The sequence below is a fragment of the Protopterus annectens genome, chromosome 12.part0 (genome assembly GCF_019279795.1).
Source record: "Protopterus annectens isolate FY-2018-M chromosome 12.part0, PAN1.0, whole genome shotgun sequence".
Lineage (NCBI taxonomy): Eukaryota > Metazoa > Chordata > Ceratodontiformes > Protopteridae > Protopterus > Protopterus annectens.
The window spans coordinates 1,255,575,353-1,255,601,366 of NC_056746.1; the positions used below are offsets into that span (position 1 = coordinate 1,255,575,353).

Sequence of the window (26,014 nt, forward strand, 5' to 3'; positions counted from 1 at the left end):
CAATAAATGTATCGATGAATGGCATTTTCGATGTTAAAGCCATTCAGTCTCCAGCCTGTTCGATTTCGTGATGGGAACCCACACGGATTTAGGCCCCACCACAGCTCGCCCATAGCCCTTCTATACTTCACCCAGACTACAGCAGAAGCAAGAGATAATAAACCGGTGTCATGCATATTCCTTGACCTCTCCAAAGCATATGACACTCTCTCAACCTAAGCTCCTTACTAAAAACTAAATGAACTCAGTCTTCTCAGCATCCACTACTCTCTGGTTCTCTAGTTAACTTACTAGCAGACAACAATCAGTTAGACGGCAGACCTCCTGGTCACCTTTCTTACCTATAAAAAGAAGTGTACCCGCAGGGATCTATTCTAGGCTCCCTTCTCTTTAATACCTTTTTACTAACAATCTACACTCCCACCTTCTGCATCTCATCTCCGATTCAGTACACTGATGATTCTACTCATATTACCCTCTCAGAGAGCCCTACTGACCTCTCTCTTACACAGACTTCTTTTACCACTGGTCACTGGTTAATCAACAACCAACTCATTCTTAACCCAAAGTAAACAAAGCTTATTCTTTTCCTTCCAAAATCTATGTCCATCCTAAAAACTTTCTTTACTCTCTCTTCCCTAGACAACACCATCATTCATGCTGACTCCTATTCCAAACTTCTAGGAATCACAATTGATGATAAACTGAAATCTGACCTTCATATTCATCAAAAAGACCAGTCAAAAACTTAGTTAATTTTTTGTTTCTATACAACAGACCATCACCTTAAGGACCTCACTAGCACAAGCCTACCTCCTTCCTTGCCTATTCTATGCTTCCCCTATACTTACCAACCAACAAGCAAATCTTCTAACCAACCTTGAACAAACCTACAACCAAATATCCAGATTTGCCTGCAACGTCCCTTACAAATCCCATAATTGTCTAGCCCTTAAACTACAGTGGCTTGAATTCCCTAAACAACTATAAATTTCTCAGCTACAGATGGCACATTCTGTACTTGACAAGCCTGCAGACTGCCCCTCCTTATCTACCCTCCGATAAACAGACTACTTTACAAATGCTCCATATCCCAAACTTGGAACAAACTCCCTTCCGACACATTCTAGCCAATCTTCCTTTCTTTTCAAAAGAGAACTGAAGAGTGTCCTTGCTAACTCTCCCTCCTGCACCAGTCACCACCCTATCCAACTTCTACTCAAACTGTTACAATGCAACAGTTCTCCTCTCCTGACTCCAATTCTTATAAATACTAGAACTGTGGTACTTCAGTTGTGCCGCTAAACTATGCTCTACCTAAATCTCATCATTTCCCTTCCTTTAATGCTATACTTCCCACCCCCTTCCCACAACTGCTTTCATTTTCTGGCTTTACTCTCTTGCTTCTCCTAAACTCCACTTCCCTCCCCTCTATTAAATACATGTCTTCCTTTTTACCAACCTGGTTTAATAATTAAAAATACTTTAATGGCTTTTTTCAGGGGACCTACTTTAAATCTACACTTTTTTTACCACAGGTTTCTACCTCTTATAGTTTTCGGCTACTGCCTATGCTAAGTTTATGAATTAATTTTTCATTATTGCTTGAATATTTTGTGGCTTTGTAATATTTCTTCTACTGTACGAATGTATGTAGTTACGATCCCATTACTGCTATGTAAACTCTATTTTGTTCTCAGTGTTGGAGTTGTTCTCAGTGTTGGAGTTTTTCTCCTTGGGTCTCCACAGAAAATGGGCCACAGGCTCAATGGACTAACCTGGTTAACAAAAGACAAATAAATAATAAAATAAAAATGAGGACAGAAAAGATTTATGGATTATTTACAGCATCATAGCAAAAGGTGGTAGTGTTTACTTCAAAATAAAAGATAAGTAGGTATATAATTCCAAATTTCATTTTTTTCTTTCTAAGAGGGTGGGGGCACTGGAATGCACTAGATGGTTGGTTTAAGAAGCAACAAGATTCCTAGAGACAGATAAAAAAGGTATGGAGAAAGGAATAGCAGCTACAACATTCAAGCAGACTTTGTGAATTAAGGCGATCTTATAAGTATTTATAAATGTTCACAAGATTCACAACAAATATTCCATGCAGGAAAACCAATGCAGACATCAGCATTATAGTACTGCAAATGCTTTCAAACAGAACACAGCATTTTGCCCTCAAGGCTGCAACTTATTCTGGATAAAAGTTATTCAAAACAAGAAACACACAGCTCTTTCTTAAATCGATCCATTTCTTACCTTCCATTGCTGCTTGTAATGCATTGATTGGATCTATCTCTGTGACGATAACTCTGGCCCCAAAAGCTCGCAAGGCGTGCACACATCCCTTGCCAACATCACCATAACCTGCAACTACTGCTACTTTACCAGCAATCATAACATCAGTGGCACGTTTAATACCATCAATAAGGGACTCTCGACATCCATACAAGTTGTCAAACTTACTCTGGAAAGCAGAAATACAATGATAAATATCATAACATCAAAAGCCTAGTTATACTACTGCATATATTCACAATGCATTAAATCAAATTTTAATTTAATAAATGTCTCTGGCCTTACTAAACAAAGGATTACATGAATAATATCTTTCTGTTATTTTTTTCATCACAGGAACTGAAGCATCCATCCATAACCTTTTTCTTCATTTTTGAATGTTGAGTCAGGGTGTCACTTCAACAGTGGCAAACACCTACAACCAAGCTTTACACCACCAGAAACATCATACTACAATAAAAACTGTTCTAAGCACTGCTGTGGAAGCCAGCTTTATAAAAAAGTGGAATTTGCCTAAAAGAAAACACAAACTCAATTATGTACATATGAAACATGTCCTGCAAATTAATATGATATTAAAGACCCGCAGATCCCAGGTAATGGCTCTTGAATCTTGGGTAAATGTAAAACTACCCAACTAACTGAGCAACTTTTAGTGACCATTCAGGATTACTGATGGATGCCTGAGACCAAGTTCTAATGGTGACTTTGCAGAAGGACAGATATAGCAGGACACATCACACAGTTGCAAACTTTGCAGGTCATCTCTAATAATTAAAGATATTTCCTCTACATGAATGAGACCATGTGCAAGGAAGACTTCAGTGTATACATGTTTTCCACAGCAGGTAAGAGCTTCACCCTTCTCTGAAGAATTTTAAGATCTCCTTTAAGGTTTTACCATAGAACACCAAACTCTTGATAGGCAAAGATGGCTTGCGGCAGCTTCTAATGAAAAAATAAAATGGCAGCCTTAGACTTCCCAAAGGAAAGCACCTTCACACTCTGTCTTGGTCACAATGACTAACATGCAATGCACTACATGAAAACTGCAAAATGAAACCCCCTGCCCCAGACACATTAGTAAATACAGCAATTGCCTCTCAATCATCTAACTCGCGGAAGGACAAATGACTATAGATGGCTGAAGAGTGATGTACGAGAACAATCAATAGTGTTAATAATTATATTTGTTAGCCAGGTAGGCCCACTAGGCACAGTCCTTTTTCAGGGATGAGCCAGGAGTAATATCTGACTAAAATGCCCTACTCGGTCACACAGTAGGCAAATGAGGGCTGAGCAAACCCTGTACCACGTGAATTATGGCTTGCAATCTTAACCACTGTGCTAAATGCCAAGCTTGGTAGAAAGGAAACGCAGTTGAATAATGTTTCAAATCTCTTCATAACACTGTATTCAAAGACTGTAGCAGAGGAAACCAATGGCAATGCTTTGTGATGTGCTGACAATACAAAATTACCTGCAACTCTGTCAGCAAAAAAAAAAATATGGGGTGAGGTGGAAGTGAGAAAGACCCCAACTCCCCGCAGCCTGCCATAGGTGAATAAGGACACAGCATAGTTGGCTATGCCAGATGGGGAAGAATCGTGTGGATGAGGAGTGCTAGAAACAGAAAACCAGTCATTTCTGTTAGTCCTAAAGAAGGGCTTTTTTCTCTCTCGATTTAGTGAAATCACAGCACTCAGGAAACAACACATTCAGCAAATCACTCCAGCACCCATCCAAACTAGGCTATGCACATCCACCCAGCATATGTGATGGGGAACCTAAGATCAATACTGCAGTAGCTCTAACCTCCCCTTCATACCTGCATTATTCTCATACTCTGACTGCTAAGAGGAAAATGTAAAACTATTTTTTTTGGTACCACAGAGCAGCCTTCAAGGGAGAGAGCTTCACGTGCTGGAATTTGCCTCCCACGACTATCTAAACAGCATGCTTCAAGTATTCTGAAAATTCAGTCAAAATATGGGGATGTTTAAAGTAGAATACTTGAAGGGTGAGGCTGTCAATCTGGATATACAGCTGCCGATATATATTTATGCGTTAATGTGATGAAACATTTCCTCTCAGAAATACTGTTGCTGAGCATTTTGTATGTTACGTTTGTGTCAAACTGAAAATCTTAAAAGAAAAAATAAAACTAGAGAGTAAAATAAGTTTAGCAAAATAAACACTATACTGCTAAAATTATTAGTATATGTTTTGACTACTACAATCTCATTACTTGCTTTTAACTAGGGGGCATAGTTATGAAACTAATTTAGCAATCTCAACTTCATATGAATTACAAGTTCTCATAAGAATCTCAGACTGGAAACAGAAGGATTCTATTTATTACAGGTTTTGAAAATCTTAATGAATAACAACTTGTTAAAGAACCCTAGTGCATTCAGTCCCTGTTGCAGTCTGCTTAGCATATGCTGTTTCACTGAACACAGCTAGTAATACACTCAGGATTTTGATACTGTTAAAATGATGAACCTCAAGGGTATCAAAATAGAGAATGTAATCCTTCTGAAGTGTTTTACTGAGCTCTTCAGAAAGTTTAGTACTTTTGTTACCTCAATAAAAACATGATAGTAGAACAGGTTGTTTGGAATGAGTGGAATAACTTGCGTTCATTTTCCATTTTGTAAAATTCTCTCATATAAATTACACCAATAAGCCCATGTATTCTACTTTGCCTACATGGAGAGAACCTTTCTCATGTACCTCAATTTCTATAATAAGATTACATGGCATTGCAGAATATTCAGTTTTACAGAAAATTCTTGTTTTTCAACTGCTAGCAAATTCAAACAAAAATTAAAAAATTCTCTCCCACAATGTTGGGAACGTTCAGAAAAATATATTATACCATGATCCCCCCCAAAACGTGCACGCTGATTGGCCAGCGTGCCCGTTGTAAATCGAGTTATACTAATGGAAAAAGGTCCGGTCGCCCGGACTTTTTCCATTAGTATAACTTCGTTTAACACTGTCTCGCTATGTTAAATGGGTTTAACATAGCGAGACAGCTTTAAAATAAGCAACGGAGATCTCCGTTGCCTATTTTAAAGCCGTCTCGCTATGTTAAACCCATTTAACATAGCGAGGCAGTGTTTAAAAAAAAAGCAACGGAGAAAGCAAGATCTCCGTTGCTTTTTATGTCTCGCTATGTTAAATGAGTTTAACATAGCGAGACAGTTTAAAATAAGCAACAGAGATGTCCGTTGCTTATTTTAAAACTGTCTCGCTATGTTAAACTCATTTAACATAGCGAGACATAAAAGCAACGGAGATCTTGCTTTCTCGTTTTTGCTCAACTCTGATGTACTGCGCAGGCGCGGTACATCAGAACTGCCGGATGCCAGACATCTGCGGAAGGGCAGTAAACAGGCATTATACTATGCCATTATTTAAGAAAAGTAACAGTTTCTTTTCTTAAATAATGTCATGGTATAATAGCAATAACCCACTTCTGGGTGTGGGTAATGGTAAATTTACTCACGGTTGGCTTTTGTGGTCCTCGGGCCACTGGGACCAAACCACGCCAACCGTGGGTAAATTTAGCATTACCCACACCCAGGCGTGGGTTATTGCTATAGTAGTAGGGGCGTGGCCAAGGATGAACACAGGATAGCAGCAGATTTCTTCAGCTCCACCAATTTCATTGCACTGACAGGAATTAATTACTTAAAAAATTAATTTTTGAAGTAATTTTCTTTCTAAATACGTTTGTTTTATATAGTTCTTGAACTATATCTAAAAAAGAAAGGAAATCTTAACAATATTCCTGTCAGAAATCACTGTGGAAATTTTCCTGTCAGTTTATCAGTCTGAAATGAGTTCCAGTAAGACAAATTCTCAAGACTCCAGCATCAAGAAAGAACTTCAGTCTCTGATAATTATAATCCAGCAACTTACTGATAAAATGGGTAAAATGAATACTAAAATAGACACCTTTATAGAAAAAAACTACAAAACAAATAGACCGGTTACATACAGACCTGCAACAACAGAAGAACCAGAGGACAGGCATAGAAGAAGCTGTGAATGACATGGAAAATAGAATCCAAGAAGAGGAAATCAACATTGAGTTTCTGCTGAAACAAAATACACATTTACAAACAAAGCTGGATGACCTGGAAAATAGATCTAGGCGCAATAACATTAGGATTTTTGGACTGCCAGAAAATATTGAAGGTAACAATATTACTTCTTTTTAACAACTTGGCTCCTAAAACTTTAGACTTACCAGAAGCATTCTCTTTTGGTATCGAAAGAGCACATAGATCTATAGCTAATACTAACTCTAACAAAAAATATCCTAGATCAGTTATAGTTAGATTTCTATCATCTTTTGATAAAGAGATGGTTCTTAAATCTGCTTGGGCTAAAGCTCCTGTTAAGATTAATGAGACAACTGTGCGTTTTGACAATGACTATTCTTCCATGGTAATAGCTAAAAGAAAAGTTTTTCTGCCACTAATAAGGGAGCTTAAAAGCACAGTTTAAAACATACCTTCTGTTTCCTGCCAAGCTTAAAATCTTCCTTCCTGATGGTCCTAAGGTTTTCGATGATTTAGACTCTGCTTTACTGTTTGTCAAAGAAAAGGATTTTGGATAAAATAGAAGAAATGGAATGGGCTAGTTCTTCATTAAAGAGATTGGCAACTGAAGCTTTGTGGAAGACTTCAGAGAAGAAGAAGAGACTAAAAAACAAATGATTTGTTATATTTTTTTTCTCTCTCATCATTTTAGTTCATTATTAATCTTTTTGAATATAGTTCCTGCATTTCCAGAAAGCCACAAATATTTTGGAAAAGATTTAATCAAAGTTATTCTCTATGTGCAAAGAAATGTTTTGTTTCATAACCAGTCAAAATACCTGAAGATTTAATGGCAAGCTGTGATTCAATTTGTTTCTCTTTCTGAAAAGAAGTAAGGTTAGTAATTTGATACATTTTTTATCATTACCTTTTTTTCCTTCTCCTTTTATTATTTTCTTTGTTTAAACAATGACATTCTATTTAGATTATGTAGTGGGTAAAGGGTGGGGGAGGGCAGGGAGAGAACAGTAATGACAATATCATTAATAGAATAATAACATATTTATTCCTTGTAAAAGTTTTTATAAGTTCTTCAAATGCTATTTCTAATTATACTTTCTTGATTATACTGCTTATGCCTGTTTGTAAATAATCTGTTATGCTTTAACTAATAATAATCAGAACTAAATAAGAGTAAATAATAGGTTTTATTTTTAACTCTATTAATATAAACAGTAAGTAACATTCCATTGTATATACTTCTTACAGCTTTCTCTTACATTTTTTTATTTCTGCCTCACTCCCTTTTATTTTCTACTCTTTTTCTTTTCTTTATTAATATATAGAAATGCTTTTGATTGTGTGGGCACAGTGAATAATAGGATTTGTATGAAAATTGAGTTGGGAGAAGAATGTTGAGTTTTATTGCTTGTTGGTAATTTTAGGCTTAATTTCACTTACATAGAGGCTGTAATGATCTGTGGAATACACTGTGAAGGTTTTGTCATGTTTAGATGCATTTACACTGCTAAATGAATGTTTGTCACTAGTTTTTAATAAGTTTCCCGCCAAAATGTTGAGAGACAATCTGAGATGTGGGCTGTCTCATGCACAGTGTCCATGAGTTACTTCAGAAGCTTCAGCTCACAGAATTCTCACAGAGAAACTGAAAGCAGTTAGTATAACCTTTGACATAGTTATCACACTGACACACCACAGATTCAGGAAAATACTCTATTCATAAAATATGTCAGTTATAATGTTTTGTTTCATAACCAGTCAAAATATCTGAAGATTTAATGGCAAGCTGTGATTCAATTTGTTTCTCTTTCTGAAAAGAAGTAAGAGGCTGTAATGGTCTGTGGAATACATTGTGAAGGTTTTGTCATGTTTACATGCATTTACACTACTAAATGAATGTTTGTCACTAGTTTTTAATAAGTTTCCCAAAATGTTGAGAGACAATCTGAGATGTGGGCTGTCTCATGCATAGTGTCCATGAACTACTTCAAAAGCTTCAACTCACAGAATTCTCACAGAGAAACTGAAAGCAGTTAGTATAACCTTTGACATAGTTATCACACTGACACACCACAGATTCAGGAAAAATACTCTATTCATAAAATATGCCAGTTATAATGAGTCTAAATGATGTAGTTTCTTGTAGTAAGTAAATGTCTTATTTTAGAAGGCATAGAAAATGAAACATTTATTTAAATGTTTTTGAAAATCTACTTAACAGCAGCATAATAATCTGTGTTAAAAATTTGTGTTCCAAACATATACTTTACTATAACTCATTTAATTCATCTGATTGACAAGCATAAATAATCTTATAACTCTATTCTGGAAGAAATGTCATGCGATATATTTTAACGCAGTAGGTTAGCATGATTGTAAAATCTGGTTACTAAAATGTGTTTGCTGTGCATTATTTTGTATAAAGCAGACAGATTTATTCTAGGGACAGCAAGTAGGATAGTTCTCAACAAAGACACAACTCAGTGAGATCAGATATATATATATATATATATATATATATATATATATATATATGTGTGTGTGTGTGTGTGTGTGTGTATGTATGTGTATGTGTGTGTGTGTGAGTGTGAGTGTGATGGCTTTTTTTTTATATATAATAATGCAAGTGTTTCTGAGAATCTGCATAACTATCCAATATGATTCATAATAATTTCTATGAATACAATATTTTACTCTATTGACAAAATGAATGTTTGCCACAAGTTTTAATAAGTTTCCCGCCAAAATGTTAAGGGAGACAATCTGGGATGTGGGCTGTCTCATGCACAGTGTCCATGAACTACTTCAAAAGCTTCAACTCACAGAATTCTCACAGAGAAACTGAAAGCAGTTAGTATAACCTCTGACCTAGTTATCATACTGACACCACAGATTCAGGAAAAATACTCTATTCATAAAATGTCAGTTATAATGAGTTTAAATGATGTAGTTTCTTGTAGTAAGTAAATGTCTTATTTTAGAAGGCATAGAAAATGAAACATTTATTTAAATGTTTTTGAAAATCTACTTAACAGCAGCATAATAATCTGTGTTAAAAACTTCTATTCCAAACATATACTTTATTATAATTCATGTAATTCATCTGATTGACAAGCATAAACAATTTTATAATTCTATTCTGGAAGAAATGTCATGTGATATATTTTAAAGCAGTAGGTTAGCATGATTGTAAAATCTGGTTACTAAAATGTGTTTGCTGTGCATTATTTTCTATAAAGCAGACAGATTTATTCTAGGGACAGCAAGTAGGATAGTGCTCAACAAGGACATAACTCAGTGAGATCAGATATATATATATATATATATATATATATATATATATATATATATATATGTGTGTGTGTGTGTGTGTGTGTGTGTGTATGTGTATGTATGTGTGTGTGTGTGTGTCTGTGTGTGATGGCTTTTTTTTTTTTAATAATGCAAGTGTTTCTGAGAATTTGCATAACTATGCAATATGATTTATAATAATTTTTATGAATACAATATTTTACTCTATTGACAATAATGAGTTTAAGTAAATGCTCATATACAAACAATTCAAGATTTTTTTTTGGAAGCTGATAATAGTATTCACATGACAGAAAATAGATGCATCTTAATATATGTAATGTCTGAATCATATTAGCCAAAGTTTTTGATTTAAATGAATGTTAGAACCTAATTTTCTCTCCTCTTGATTTCTAACATCAAGATTATTTGAATGCTATTTGAATACAAGTGTTATATATTACATAGATCTATATAGTAGTATGAACAGTTTTTAAAAAAAAAAAAAAGTTTATTTTAGTTTATATGATGCTGGTTTACCAAATGTGTAGTTTTGTCTTGATAGATAATTGAATTGAAAACTGTTAACCTCAGTTAAATATAACAAGTATTAAACTGATAAGGTGGTAGCTGAGGTACTGCTGCTTAGGGTAGGGGGTTAACTTGAGTAGTAAATACTACTCAAAGTTGGAGTTTTCAACTCCAGGCTGGATGCAAGGTTTAATCCTTACATTATTTTCACTTGTTCATTGTTATATGTATATAGTTTTGACATCCACAATATATTTTGTACACTCATTGTCACTACAAACAAAATTGAATCCTATACAAAATCCCATAAGAGATTTAATAAATACAGCTATATTTAAAGGTACACCTAAAAGAGGAGATGTAACATTATTTATCTTGTTAATTGTTATTTCGATCATAAGATTCTTGAGTTTTAAAAATGCCAAATGACATCTTTAAAAGGAATTTCTTTAAACATTAATGGATTGAATAATCTGTGTAAAAGGGCAAGCCTAATAAGATACATTAATTTACACAAGGCCAATCTAGTCTTCCTGCAAGAAACCCATCTCTTGAAAAAAGATATTGATAAACTAGCCACTAATAAGTATACGGTATTGGTTAGTTCAGAGCACACTCAGAAAAAAAGAGGAGTGGCTATTTTATGGAATAAAAGTATGCCCATTCCTAAAACCATTAAGTCTTTTCAGGATGACAAAGGAATGTTTTGTATGGTTACAATACAAATTAATGGGAAGACTTACACTTTAATTAATGTATATTGGATACCTGGAATTGGTATTAATACAGTGAAACATCATATTGATAAGATCATATCATTCTCTATAGGGGATATTATTTTAGCTGGTGATTTTAATTGTATACTACCACTATAAGGAAAAGAAGAATTACATCTAATGCAAAACATTTAAATGATTTTGCTAATTCTTATCATTTGAATGATATTAATAATCAGATAGATTCAAAATCATTACCATACACCTTTTTTTCTAACAGATACAAAACTTATACAAAAATAGATAGGGTCTTTATTTCTAACCAGATGGTAACAGATTTAATTAATTCCAAAATCATTTCATGTCCTATATCTGATCATAACTCAATTGTTTTTGAATTCATGATAAAAATTACTCATAATGTTCAGATCAAAAGGATACCAGCATACTTAACTCAGCTAAAAGACTATAAAGAATATATACTTTCAGAAGTACAACATTTTCTAGACATAAATAATACTCCTGAAGTCTCCATTGTCTATGTTTGGGATGCCTTAAAATCATATCTATATGGACAAAGTATCAGATGGTATAATAATAAAAGGAAATCTTGGGATAAGGAATTGTTAGATATTCAAAGTAAATTAGACTCATAAACATAATAATAAAGAAAATATTATGGACAAGAAAGTTATTGAAGAAATAAACAAACTAAATGAGAAATACAAAGAAATTTTAACTCAAAGTTAAAATAACTTTAGAGAAATATAAGTTTTTGTCTTATTCAATAAGCCCCAAATACTTGCATAGACTTAAAAATAAAACAAAAAGATTGAATAAACAAAACCATATCAAAGAAATCTTTTCTCTAAGGAAAAAGAAGAATGTTTCTAGTATACCAGAAATACTGGATGAATTTAGAAATCACTTTCACAAGATTAACCATAACAACATTAACATGGAACCTAAAGATAAAATAAAGGAGTTTATAACCACAAACATGAATAAAAAGCTTAATAAACAACAGATTAAACTATTGGACAAGAGTATTTCATATACAGAAGTTATTACACAAATAAATAAGCTTAAATCAAACAAAGCACCGGGTAATGATGGTATTATACCAGAGATATATAAAATCCTTTCTAAAACTACATATTCATTAATACATAAGGTTTTATTTTGGCCCAAACTGAGTTAATAACCCCCATCTTGAAATATACATTTATTTCACCAATTTTAAAACCTAATAAAGATCCAACTAGATGTTCTTCATATCGACCCATCTCATTACTTAATGTTGATTATAAAATGTTTATGAGTATTTTTGCTGATAGATTGAAGACAATCATCCCGGCATTATAGATATAGATCAGACGGGCTTCATTGTAAATAGAAATACTTTTGATAATATAAGAAGAACTTTAACATTAATTGATTTTGCAAATAGGAAAAGAAAGATTTAACACTTATTAGTCTTGATATAGGTTCAGCATTTGATTCAGTAAGTTGGGACTATCTGTTTACCTTACTGAAATGCACAAACTTCTCTGATGCATTTGTAAATTTAATTGAGCATTTATACAAAGGAACACTGGCTTATATTAAGGTAGGAACATATGTTTCACAAAAAATACCCATTCTTAAAGGTACAAAGCAAGGATGTCCACTTTCTCCACTATTCACTTTAGTAATGGAGCCTTGGGCTAATTTGATTAGAAACAGTACTGACATAGAGGGTTTTAAAATAGACGAAAATACAACATCAAAAATTCAACTTTTTGCAGATGATGTTCTAATTACATCAGCAGGATCTAATTCTTCTATGCAGTCTTTATTTGATAAAATGATGAATTTTAAAAGTATTTCTGGTTTAATATTCAATGAAGAAAAAACTAAAATACTACCTATATATACACGAAAAATATTCTCATTAGTGATTTTACTAAATATGTACCCAATTCAGGTCAGATAACTTATTTAGGTATAATACTATCTAAAGATATTAAATCTATTATATATAATAACTATAATACCTGTTTTCTTAATATACAAAATCTTTTAATACCTGGAATAATGTTTTTACTATGGAGGAGAGACTTACAATTATTAAAATGATAATATTCCCCAAGATTTTATACTTAATACAATCAATAATACTTTCACCTACAAAAATAATTATCAAGAAACTGAATACACTAATGTTAAATTTCTTATGGGCACCTAATAGACCTAGGATTGCATTAAAGAAACATACTAATAGCTGGTCTCAAGGGGGTATTTCTTTTCCAGACTTTAATTTATATATCATCTCTTCTATTATAAAAGTTATTACTTTATTAATAGATCAGTCATATATCGCAAAATGGAAAGATTATTGGGAGCTAATTAGTATGCACTTCATGAAAATCTCCTTAACACAAAAATATGATTGTAAATAACTCCATGTTGTGGTTGCTAAAGGAATTTTGTACTTCACCTATTACACCTAAACATATGGTTTGTTACCCATTAAATATTATTATTAGTTATCGTAACTTTATATTCATGCACCCTAAGTATAGGGAATGGAATTTTATTGTATTCCTATAATGTATACTCAGGGTATGCTTATGTCATCTACTTCTGAAGGAGCTCATTTAGCTATAGATAATGATCTAAAGTACTGGTATCAGTTGATATCTGATAATAAAGTTAAAAATCTAGATTTCTTAAAACAAGAATTTGATCTAAGAGAAACTTGCTGGTTAGAGGTTCAGATCTTTAGACAACATCTCATTGATAGAATAGATCTAATGTCTATAACAGTTAAAGAATCTATTCCAAAACTGATTGATTACTTGATATTAAATTTACAGCATAAAGTTTCTGATAAAGGTAAACTTTCATATATACATAAAATTATCAGACAAGAAACTTTTTACAGTGTAGATTCATACTGGAATTATTTCACCTCTATTAATGGGGACCCACCAACTCAACAAGATAAACAATATATATTGGAATCTGCTTATAGAACTACATCTTCCATTGTCTGGAGACTTTATACATGGAAATTTTTACATAGATCTTTTTATACACCTTTGATGATGAATAAAATAAATAATAAAGATAATCTATGTAAGAGATGTAATGTAGAAATTAATGCTGACTGGGCTCATATGTTTTATGACTGTAAGAAGTTGAAAGAATACTGGAAGTCAATTAATGAATTTTTGCAGGCTCTTTTTACAGATAATTTCATTATTTCTAAGTCTCTTATATTATTCAACACACCTGTACCTCAATGTGTTAAAAATATTAAGCTTCCCTTGTTATGGTCTATCCTAGCAGTGGCCAGGAAAAAAATAACTAGAAATTGGATTTCAGATACACCTCCTTCGTTCAATGAATTTAAAAATGTTATGAATATAATGTGCCATATGGAAATAAGCACAATTAGAATGAGAACAACTAGAAAAACATCATATTATATTGGATGGGATAATTTACAAAATTTGTTAAAAAAATTCTAATTTCAATAGCACGGTATTTTAGTTTAATTAATTGATCTGATTGTAGTGGATGTCTTTGTAAATACTTTAGTTGTTTTGTTGAATATTATAATAATACCTATTTTTAATTACTTGCATAAAATTGTTATGATATTTCTCTTATATGTTAAAACAATAAACCTGTTTTGAAAAAAGAAAAATATAGTAGTGGTAGTGTGGGTGGTACAGCCCACCCATCTTATATGAATGTTACAGGAGGATTATCCCCATGCAAAAGCATTAATTAGAAAAACTAGAATTTTGATGTGTGTATCTTTACACACACTTGGATGGCATGGTTTTGATCTTTTAGCTTCATAAATTTGCTGCTCACATGACTGTTCACTATTTTGCATTAGTCACATGAGGGTCAGAATGTTGACATTAGCCTTTTGCACATGCTGATAGAATTCCCCAAACATCTACATTGCTGCCACTTATGCAAAAATTACCTTTGTGACAGAGTCATTAACATTTATGGCTGGCACCTTCAGTTCACCTTTCTTCAACATCTTGTACAGATTGTGGACACCAGTTGTCGTCTCTTCAGAGATCCCACGAATTCCTATGGGAAGTAAAAGGAAAGGACTCAGAAGACCGATTTCACACTGCTCACTTCAACGCTGCATACAGTCTCATATGAGCATTCACTTCAATCCATAAAATGGGCAACAATGTAAGAAAAAAATAAAAGCATGCGTCATGTGATAACAGGTAACATTTTTGGCAGTTTATTGACCCATTAACATAAATTATACTTAAACAGATGCTAGGTGTTCCTGTTTTCCAGAAATCACGGCCCTGAACGAACTTTTTGGACCACATCCAGAGAACCCTCTCATTAATCAGGGAGATCGTCAGTTAGCAAAAAGAATCATGGTTGTGAATTGTTGATGGTGTACTTGTGTATTCATTTGCCTGTTGTGTGACCTTGAGCATGTCACTTAACCAGTGTTTCGGGGAATTTGGGCTGGGCTCATTAATGGTCTCCTGGTTTGCATGCCTAGTGGCTAGCAAAGAACCCTGGTGGTAGTTAACAGAAGGGTTGCAACCTAGTTTTAACACTCAAGAAACAAATTGATTCAACTGAAGGGTGTTCACACTTGTCAAGTGCTCAAAATCTACAGTTTGATCAACAAAAAGTTAATGCAAGAGTGTATACTGCATTTTACAACAAAGATTTGCAGACTTATACTATGCATGGGAGTGCAGGGGCAGTTTCCCCGCATGGGTGATCATGGATGTGCAATTCCCCAACAAAGGTTCATTGCTGTTTGAATCGACTTGTGTGTGTGTGTTTGTGTGTGTTTGTGTGTGTTTGTGTGTGTTTGTGTGTGTTTGTGTGTGTATATATATATATATATATATATATATATATATATATATATATATATATATATATATACATACATATATACATACATATATACACATATACAAATGCAGACAAATCAGTAACTTCCTTCTGTCAGTTTATGCAAGGCTATGTAAAATCACTTGCAATGCGATATTAATATGAACAGTGATAGTCTTCTACTATCCAACTATTTCAAAAAATTAAACACAAGACAATTATGGGGCTTAAAGCAAGAAATGTGCATCAGTGCCACCTCCAGTGTGTTTTAGCATGCCCACTTCTAGAATGGAGAAGAGATGTTTATCGTTGTTTCAGATGGGAGTACAGAATGTTTTAACAATAGAATAATAATGAAGAAATTTCAGAGCAGGCCTGCTAAGAAAGTACATTGGCTGATGTCTCTCCAGCCAAATCTACACCTGAGAATAGTGCTCTCCTTACAAATCAGCTTCCGCACTGTAACATCTCAGCATCAAACCTTCATCTGGTAGGTGTTAGGAAATCCTCTGCTGGCTGAATAGGGACACACATTCATGGTGTAAAAATAAGTCAGAGCACACAGTCTTAATATCTGCAAAACAATTCTTGCAGGTTTAGATTTTCAGGTTCCTACTGCTGTAACAAAGTAAAAAGCTGCCAAAATAAGCCCTCATCAACCAAACTGACCAAGTCCTCATCTTCAGCAGTTTTAAAACGGGAACACTGAACTCTTGTCTTCTATATTACTGCTTCATGTAAAATTACATTTTATGCCAATACATTAAAGCACACACAGTTCTACTGGCAACTAATGTGACCCTTCCAAGAATAGTCTCTTTCAAATCAAACTGTAACCATGTCACTGAACTCCAATTCACTCGCTGTCAGGTGCTCCTAATGTATTTTCCATTGAACTGCTAATTAAAACGTAACTGCAGTATCATAGTTGTATGACTACACCATGAAGAGTGCAAAAGGAATTTCCCTTCCCTAGGACTACTAGATGTTATAGAAGCTACTGTACAGTACCGTAAATAACACAGACAAGCATATTGCCAGTTAATAGAATGCCATAGCATTTAACATTCCAACGATAATATGCAACATTCTAACACTCAACTAAATGTTTGGCAAGAGGTCAAACCCCTCCCTATTCCCTCACACCGCAATTTTAAAAGCATCTTCAAAGACATATCACCTCAGAGAAAAGGGGATAAACGTGGAGGTGTAGAAGATGAGCACCCTAAAAAGTTAAGTGTTAGACACCGAGAGTCAGATGGGGTATCAGGAACATTCCCTCAGTACAAATGTAAATTAAACTTTCAGTAAAACTTCAAAAGTAAAATGTTGTGGACTCCTGCTTAAACCCCAACCTCAAATCTGGGGTAGTGCTCACCAGTTCTTATTCCAACATTTCTAAACAGTCTGTTTCCCCTGAAATCTGCCTCACATACCTAGATTTGTACATGCCAACTCACTTCAGAGATTTCAACCTCAGTTCCCCCACCTTACTACCTTTGATCATTGAAATGAAGTGGACCAAGTCAATTTACTTGAACTCTACTCCAATAACTTATACTTATAATGTCCCTAAACATCAGAAGCATATGCAATAAAATCAAAGAACTACAAGCCAGCATAAGCATATATTCCCCAGATATTCTCTTCCTAACTGAAACCTGGCTCAAACCTCACATAAGTGAGGAAATACTTCCACCTGAATACAACATCCTTCGCATAGACAGATTGTACAAAAAAGGAGGTGGTGTAGCATTGATATTTAAACACCACCTCAATATTCAACTCCTGAACTCATCTGCCACTCACCACAACAATGAAGAAATCCTTTATGTCAATCTCAAACTAAACCCAAACAAAACAATCAATATCATAGGATGCTATTTCCCACCAGGACAAAATACTACACCCCTAGAAAATCTCCTGAGCTGCGCTCCTCTATCTCTACCCCAGGAAACCATCATTCTTGGTGACCAACATCAACTGGCTATCCTGTAATAACAGTCTCCCAACCATTCACCTTAATCTCCATGGGATCACAACTAATTTAATCCCCTACCCGAATCAACAAAAACCCTAACAATCATACCTTACATGACTGGATCCTAGTCAACAAAGCCCCTCACTCATACCTAGCAGGCTGCTTACATACTGATATTATACACGGCCAGAAAAAATCTTAATTTACAACATTTACTGTACATACTGTTGATAATCAATATCTTGTTATTGTATTAAAGCCAACAACCTGTAATGTTGTTTACTATTGCTACAACTTTGTATCTCTGTCATGTACATGTGGAGCCTTTCTCCCCGGGCATCTGCTGAAAAAGGACCTGCGTCCAGCTGGAATTTCCCAGTAAAGAAATGTAAATAAATAAATAAGACCATAGAACGTGAGGTATAATCTGTAAACCGCTACCTGTCATGAAAAGGTAGTGCAGCAATGCAAATGGTACCTCCGTCACCTTTTGCTGTTGCTTTCCTGCACAAATGGAAGCATCAGGTTACTGTTAATTATATTTTTGTCTTAGTATTTCAAAGGCACTCCCACATTCAGAGAACCTTGCTGGTGACAAAACATACTGCAACCCTCATCATCTTAAATGAGATTGTGCAATTCAAGCTACAAAAAAACTTGAAAAATCCATGATGCCATTTGACAACGTCAGCCTTTTTGCTCATTGCTTCATGTCCTTTGTCTGCATGCATCAGTGGAGAATCACTAAAATATGTCCTGAAAAAGAAATGAGATTTACAGATAATTCATGATTATGCCACAAAGAAAATCTACCCAGTGCTTAACCAGTCCTTATGATGGTCTCTTGCAACTTTGTCATTTTAGTGGTTGAAAACTGATTTTCACACAATAAATCTCCTCAGTAATGCTGAGAAACCCTTCGACTTTGCCCAAGCTCATAATAGCCAAATACCACATAAGCTGCTACAAACTTTAGTATCTTCCTTACAAGCATCACTGGTTAATAACCCCCCCTCCCCAATTAACTATTCAGCTCAGTCTTGCCTCACAAAGGTTTTAAGACTTGGACTTCACAAAGCTTTTGTTTTTTTAGTTTGCCACTTCATGTCTGCAAATTCACTCACCTGGTCAAATTTATCCCCTGGTCTTAACTTTCTACTTTTCTACAATTTGATCCTAACAATGTGATACACAAATGATGTTAACTTGGGTAGCAAGGCACTTCACTATATTTAGCTCCTAGGTATCTTAGAAGTTTTGATTTTGTCACTCAAGTTTTCCCCTACCTCTTCCTAACTAGCGATCACCATACATTTTCTATCCTGCATTCTGAGACTGCGGAGTCAGTTTGATTCCATCATAAATCTGCTAATATTGAAACAGTTGGAAGACCCTGTTCATCCACAGAACACATTAAGTACAGGACAGGAAGCAGCAGTTACATTTTCCAATCAACTGTTTAATCTCAATATTACAGGGAAACTGAAGTCCGTATGAACGCTTAGGTTCATAGATAGGTACTAGGCTATCTGCCCGAAGGCATTTATAAGCCTAGGTGGAATGTGTTGGCTTTCGCCATCCCCTTAGATTAGTTCCTTGTGCCGCTGTCCAGCAGAGCCATTGAAGTGATCCCTGGGGTAAACTTTGTTTCCCATCCACTCGTCAAGGTTTCTCTTGAAGAGAGTTAGCGAGGAGCTCTGCCTAATGTAGATTGGAATCTTGTTCCAGAGCATGGGAAGTCCCTGGGACAGGAATCTAACCCTCCAGCACATACTATTTATTGTTGTGGTGAGGTTTAGATCCCTGAAGCGTGTGGCTTGAGGGGATATGGTTTTCTTTAGGTGGAGCATGTCCATCAATTCTGGGTTGGACATGGCCTTGTATGTCAGGCAGAGATCACCTCTGAGTAGGCGGTATGCAACAGAGTACAGCTGGAGTTTCTTCAGTCGAGCTGCATAGGGTATCTGCTTGATGCCAGTGATCCTCTTGGTGAGGTACATCTGTGGTCTTTCCAGTTGTTGCAGGTGTCTTGTAAGGTACATCCCAAACAGGGCATTGTACTCTATGATGGGTCTCATGAGTGATGCGTAGAGGGGCCCAATGACCTCTTTCGATCTGGATGCAAACCCTTTTGTGATTAGGTGGGCCACATAGAAGGATTTTCTAACCACTTTTGCAACGTGATTATTAAAGGAGAAGTTACTATCTACTTGGGTCCCCAGATCCCTTACTACGTCTTCCGTATTTAGGGGGCTACCACCTATGTGATAGTTTGTGGGTACTTTATTTCCCAAAGGGGATCACTATGCACTTTTTGGCATTTAGCTTGAGGTCATGGTTTTGACACCAGGTATCCGTCTGCGTGAGACCCTTTTGGAGGATGTCTGGGTCAGCCGGAAAGTCAATTATAGCCCCTAGTTTGCAGTAGTCTGTGAACTTGGTCAGCCATAGTCCTCCTCTGCTTGCCTGTAAGTATATGCCGAACAGGAGGGGTCTTAGGACTGAGCCCTGGTGAACGCCACTTGTAACCGGTTTACAGTCAGACCTAGCTCCCGCAACTCTTACCATGTGGGTTCTGTCTGTGAGCCAGTTGGCAACCCATCTCGTAATGTAGGGGTTTATGTTCAGGCTGGTGAGCTTGTCTATAATACCCGAGTGGGGAATGGTATCAAAGGCCTTTGCGAGGTCTAGGTAGGCTGTGTGGACCACATTTCCCTCGTCTATAGCCTTGGTAACTGTCTCAAAGAAGTCCACCAGGTTTAGGAGGCATGATCTGCCCTTAAAGCCGAACTGGGTAGGGTCCAGTGTTTGGAGGTTCCCAATGTCTCTGTTAATGAGATCCATGATGATGCGCTCCATAGCTTTGCAGACGAAGCTAGTCAGGCTTATAGGGCGATGGTTCCCGGGGTCCACTGTGGCTCCACCTTTGTGGAGCGGAATAGCCATTGCTGTGCGCCACTCTGTGGGCACATAGCCTATGGAGAGGCTGAGTTTAAACAGTGTGTTTAGGTGAGGGGTTAGTTCATCTGAGTTCATGTAGTACGCAGTCTGGGACACCGTCTGGTCCAATTGATGCTGTGTTTTTGGCTTTGGAGAGGGCTGTTTTAACCTGAGTGTCTGATTTCAGGGGCACTACATTCTTCTGGTATAGTTATGGGCCCGTTTGGGGGTGAGAGGGGGGGGTGAAGTTTGCACTGAAGCTGTCTGCCAGGATGTTGGCTATATCGGTCGGTTCAGTGTATTTTGTGCCATTCTACACCAACTCCGAGCAGATCTGAGAATTGCCACTTAGATTATTGACATAGCTAAAAAATGCCTTGTGGTTATCTTTGGAGTCCATGGCAATTTTTCTTTCGAAGCTAGCCTTGGATGATTTTATGAGGGAACATCGTTTCTTGCTGATACTGATCAGGGAGGTCTTCCCTTCTTGGGAATTTACTCTTTTCTGTACTAGTTTCCTCCTTCTATTGTATAGCTTGTTTATGGCAGGGGTCCACCAGACTGGTTTCCTTTTCTTGGAGGAGTGAGTCTTGATTTATTTGGGATAGCATGATCCATGCATTCTTGTAGGTGCACGTAGAGTACATTAGTAAAGGATTTTGCAGCTTGGACAGCATTATCCTTTAGCATGGGGGCTTTGAAACTTCACACCTCGGTCCTAAGTAACATGAAGTTTGCTTTTGAAAAGTTTTTCACTGTGGTTTCTTTCACCGGGAGTGGTGGTGGAATGTGGATATCCAGAGTGATTAGTTTATGGTCAGATCTAACCAACGAGGGGTTGACGTCCGGTGTGGAACACCGGTCGCCCATACTGGTGATGACCAGGTCCAATATGTTGTCACCTCTGGTGGGGGTGTTGACCAGTTGATCCAGGGCGTTTGAGTTTATAAATTCTAGGAAATGTTGGGCAAGGGAGTTTGTACTCGAGCAGTTCTCCCAGTTAATATTTGGGTAATTAAAATCACCCAATATCAGGGTGTTTGGTAAGACCTTTATGTTTCTCAGTGTTTCCAGGAATGCTGAGTGGGGGTCCTGGGACATGGTGAGTGATCTGTAGCAAGCTATAATTTGAATAGCAGTTTTGCCCGTTGTTAGCTGCACGTGGATGACCTCTGAAGCATCATGCTGTGCCACTAACCTGGAGGTGTGGGTATCCTTGATGAATATGGATACTCCCCCGCCTTTTGTATTTCGGTCCAGGTTTTGTGGCCAAAATGTATGGTATGAGTTGTAGCCTGGTAGTGATTGGGGTGCTCTCTAGAGCCTTAAACCAGGTTTCTGGTGCATATATTGATTTTCTCCATACTGAGGAGTGCCTTGAGTGTGTGCATTTTGAGGTTTACACTTCTGGCACTGAGTAGCATTACCCTCAGTTTTTTGTTACTTGTGCTACTTATGGCGATGGATTTGTCTTTTGAGCCTTATCTAAAAAAGGCACTATGGGGGTGGCAAGCGCCTTGGCCAGTATTCGAAAGCCTAAGGGTGACAGGTGCAAGCAGTCTCTAGCGAAGCACTGTGGCTTGTTGAGCATGCCATCCCAGGCTGACAGACACTGGATCCCCTTTGAATGACACCAGAAGCTTAGCCAATTGTTGAAATTGATATTTTTTTCTCTATACCGTGGTATCATTCTTGGTGAGGGCAGGATGCTACTCAGGGTCATACCAGCTTGGGCTATGTGATCAGAGAGCGTCTTCATGTAGTCCAAAGAGGTACGGCTCAGGCCATTCACACCAACATGGACAATGAGTAATATCTGTACTTGTTCTGGAGTGACCTGAGTGCTTGTGTTATGTGGCGGATCCTAGCACCCGACAGGCAGCTAACAGTAACCTTCTCCTTGTTCAGCCTAGTGAGTGGGACGTCAGTGTGCCTGACTAGAGTCTCCTATTACTAGTGTGTTGGACATGTTATTTTGCCTTAAGGGGTGTGATTGCGTGGCACACAGGTTTTGTGAAGTATGTGTTTCATGGTTTGTGTTGGGGGGGGGGGGTGGAGGTTGCTTGGATGTCTGCTTTGCAGGCCTCTGTTGCTTTTGCAGATTTTTATTTAGAGCCTCCAAGTATGTTTTCGTGTACTTATGTGTGTTTTTTGCCGGTGCTGGTTTCAAAGGTCTATGTGAGACTGGTGGTGTGATGCAAGTAATTCCCTTCTCCTCTTGACTGCCTGGTCCAGTCTTGGGTTGAGAGAGCTTAGCTTCCAGTTTGGCTGTATAACTGCATCTCTCGCATGTATTAGTGTTTGGTGGAAGGAGGAGAGGGTTGTCTGTGTACATGAGGCAACTGTAACATTGCCTCAAAATGCCCAGATTCACCAGTTGGACCAGACAGTACACCTGAAACTGCCCTTTGGACATGCCTGGATAGGTATAGTGAACTGTTTTACTGATTGGCTGGTAAGGTCGAATAGAGAGGCTTGTCCTTCACTACAGTATAGGGGGAGTCTAGTGCTAGGATTTATTAGTGCTTGCTATGAGTTTAGAGCAAGTGCCGGGATGAGAAGTGAACGGTTCTGAGTGCTTAAGTTGAAAGTTTGTCTAGTTCCAAGAGAAAAATTGAAGAGTAGACTTTGTGGAGCCGGGAATACTAATATCCTAGCTAACCGGCGCTGCCCGGCACACAAAACCGTGCAAATGCGTGTATTATAGCAGGGAAAGGAAAGAGATAGAAATTAGCCCAAAATGGCCAATAAACTACTAATTTCTGGGCTGAAACCACTCCTCCAGGGACAGGTAGGCTGCTCAAAGCTCCCTCTCTCACAGTGAACAGAGAAACTTCTGTCTATCCAAGTAAGGTATGAGCAAACACAGAAACTTGTAACACAGCCCTGAATTCAGCACTAACCTGAAAACTGGACTATACTAGCTTAGAAAGGCGAGAAAACAAGTATTTTTTTTTTTCAGAAAATAAAGCAGATACAATAAAAAAACACTTCAAATGCACAGAAATGGCTATCACACTTGAGTGTGTAGCCTACAACAGTTAAACAAGTAATTTAAACACAAAACGACTTTGTTAAAGTGCAGGTAGTAAAATAAGTACAATATGTAGCTGAAACATACTTTTAAAATCACAGAAACTCTAGAAAATCGGCGTTTTAGGCAGAATTAGCTAAAGGCAGCAAGAAAATGCAGAAAAATTATATTCAATCACTCCATACTTCATACATACTCCATACTTAGCTGAGAATCTAAACCTTAAAATCTAAACCTTAAAATGGCACCTGCCCATTGCAGAATAAGCATGGACAGACAAGCACACATGCTCAATCTGAAGAAGCACCAGTTCACCTACAGCACGTTTTTAGGATACTAGAGGAAAACAAAGCAGTTTGTAAATGCCCAATGGCACTTGGAGATGAGCTGTCGCCACGGAGAAGGAGCACAAGCAGACCATAACTGCTGGACCACTATGATGCCAAAGTAAACAGTAAGGAATGTGTACTGAGTGCAAACCATACCTCAACTGTTCATAATTTAATATCCAGATTTGTGCCTCACATTTTTTGTCTGTTCCTCAAACATCTGTGGTTTTCTAGCAAATCATTGGGTGAAGTCATTAAATAAAGACACATCTGAAGTTCAGACTTAACATTCTTCACACAAAAAACTGCACACCAATACTAAACATGTTCTAGCAACTTTACATTTAATAAAAGCAATATTTAAATGCGGTCCCTGATTTTGAGCCTTTGTATCTCGTATCTCTATTTTTGGCTTTGCGCAAAGTTCTTATGCTAAAAGGTCTGAAAGAAATAGTACACTTTTTTGTAAACTGTACTTTTCATAAACTGTTCAAACATTATCTGTATTCAATAAGAGCATACAACTTCCCCTACTAAAATCATATACATAGAGTTTATAATCCAGTTACTAAACATAATGATACTTTCACAACAAAAAATATAGTTAGAGCCAGTTTTCATTCTGAGATACATTATTTCTGCTCAAAGAACTTCCAGCTAATTGCAATTCCTATGTAGCAAATATTTATATGCTCTGTCCATCTTCAGATATCACCCTTATTTTCCAAAGCAGTTTCAAGATGTTCTTCTCCAAGAACGGCTACTTGCCTGGCCTGATAAAGCAGTAGAATGTTTGTTATACAGTAAGCCCTGTTCAGACATACAAGAGTAAGAAAAGAACCTGTGTGTATAAAACGTCTGAGATATTCTTAACATAGGTGTTGCCCAAGTCCAACAGGATGGCAGGACAGTTGTGAAATGTATTAAGATATCCACTTCAGTTTTAGAGCTACAAGGTTAAGGCTCATAAATAACACAAACAAACCTATAACTTAAAAAGTAAAGGGATGCTGATGAAGCAGGAGTAAAATTCAAAAAATAAGGTGAGAGTGGGATTTTAGATGCAGATCCGTAAGGAGAACAGCCATACAAAATATTTTATTCACAAGTAGCAGAAAGTATTCTAAGAACTAAGCCAACACGAAACTGGAGAAAATAGATTCTGCCTAGAGATAACTGCAGTTAGGGGTACAGAGAATAGGAAGATTGGTCTAGACTTTACTGCAAGAAGCTAACAAAAGGAACAAAGGTAATGGGAGCAAAAAACTAGAGACAGGAAGGTAATATAATGGAAGAGGCTAAAAAGACATTCGGAGTACAGGTTAAAGACCACCTTCCCTATCAAGGATTCATAAAGTATAGGCAAAGATAAAGGGATCAGGGAATCCCAAGTGAAATATATATACATATTTGCACAAACACAATATAATATATATTATAGTGTGTGTGTCTGTGTATGTATGCTTATATATATATATATATATATATATATATATATATATATATATATATATATATATATATAGTATGTGTGTATATGTATGCTTAATATACATATACATATATATATATATATATATATATATATATATATATATATATATATATATATATATATATGTGTGTGTGTGTGTGTTTTATAATATATATATATATATATATATATATATATATATATATATATATATATATATATATATACACACACACACACACACACACACACACACACACACACACACACACACTTTTTTGACTGATACCCATTTGACCGACACTCAATTAACCTAAATTTCATTTGACTGACTCCCATTTCACCGACAGCTTACAATGCTGAATTTCAACATACTTAATCTTAAACCAGACAAGCACAGTTAGAACACCAATAATTAACCCTTTCCAGAATTAAAAACTATTTTTAAAAC

The 26,014-nt window shown here is 36.2% G+C and overlaps 1 protein-coding gene across 1 annotated transcript in view; it reads right to left on the reverse strand.

The window, feature by feature from the left end:
* The window catches only part of AHCY (adenosylhomocysteinase), a gene marked incomplete in the record, with an annotated part of 361,029 nt that overhangs the window by 144,096 nt on the left and 190,919 nt on the right, over positions 1–26,014 (reverse strand). Inside the window, 2 exon segments of the mRNA XM_044090274.1 lie at positions 2,266–2,473; positions 14,904–15,016. Of these exon segments, the coding sequence (XP_043946209.1) occupies positions 2,266–2,473; positions 14,904–15,016 (321 nt within the window).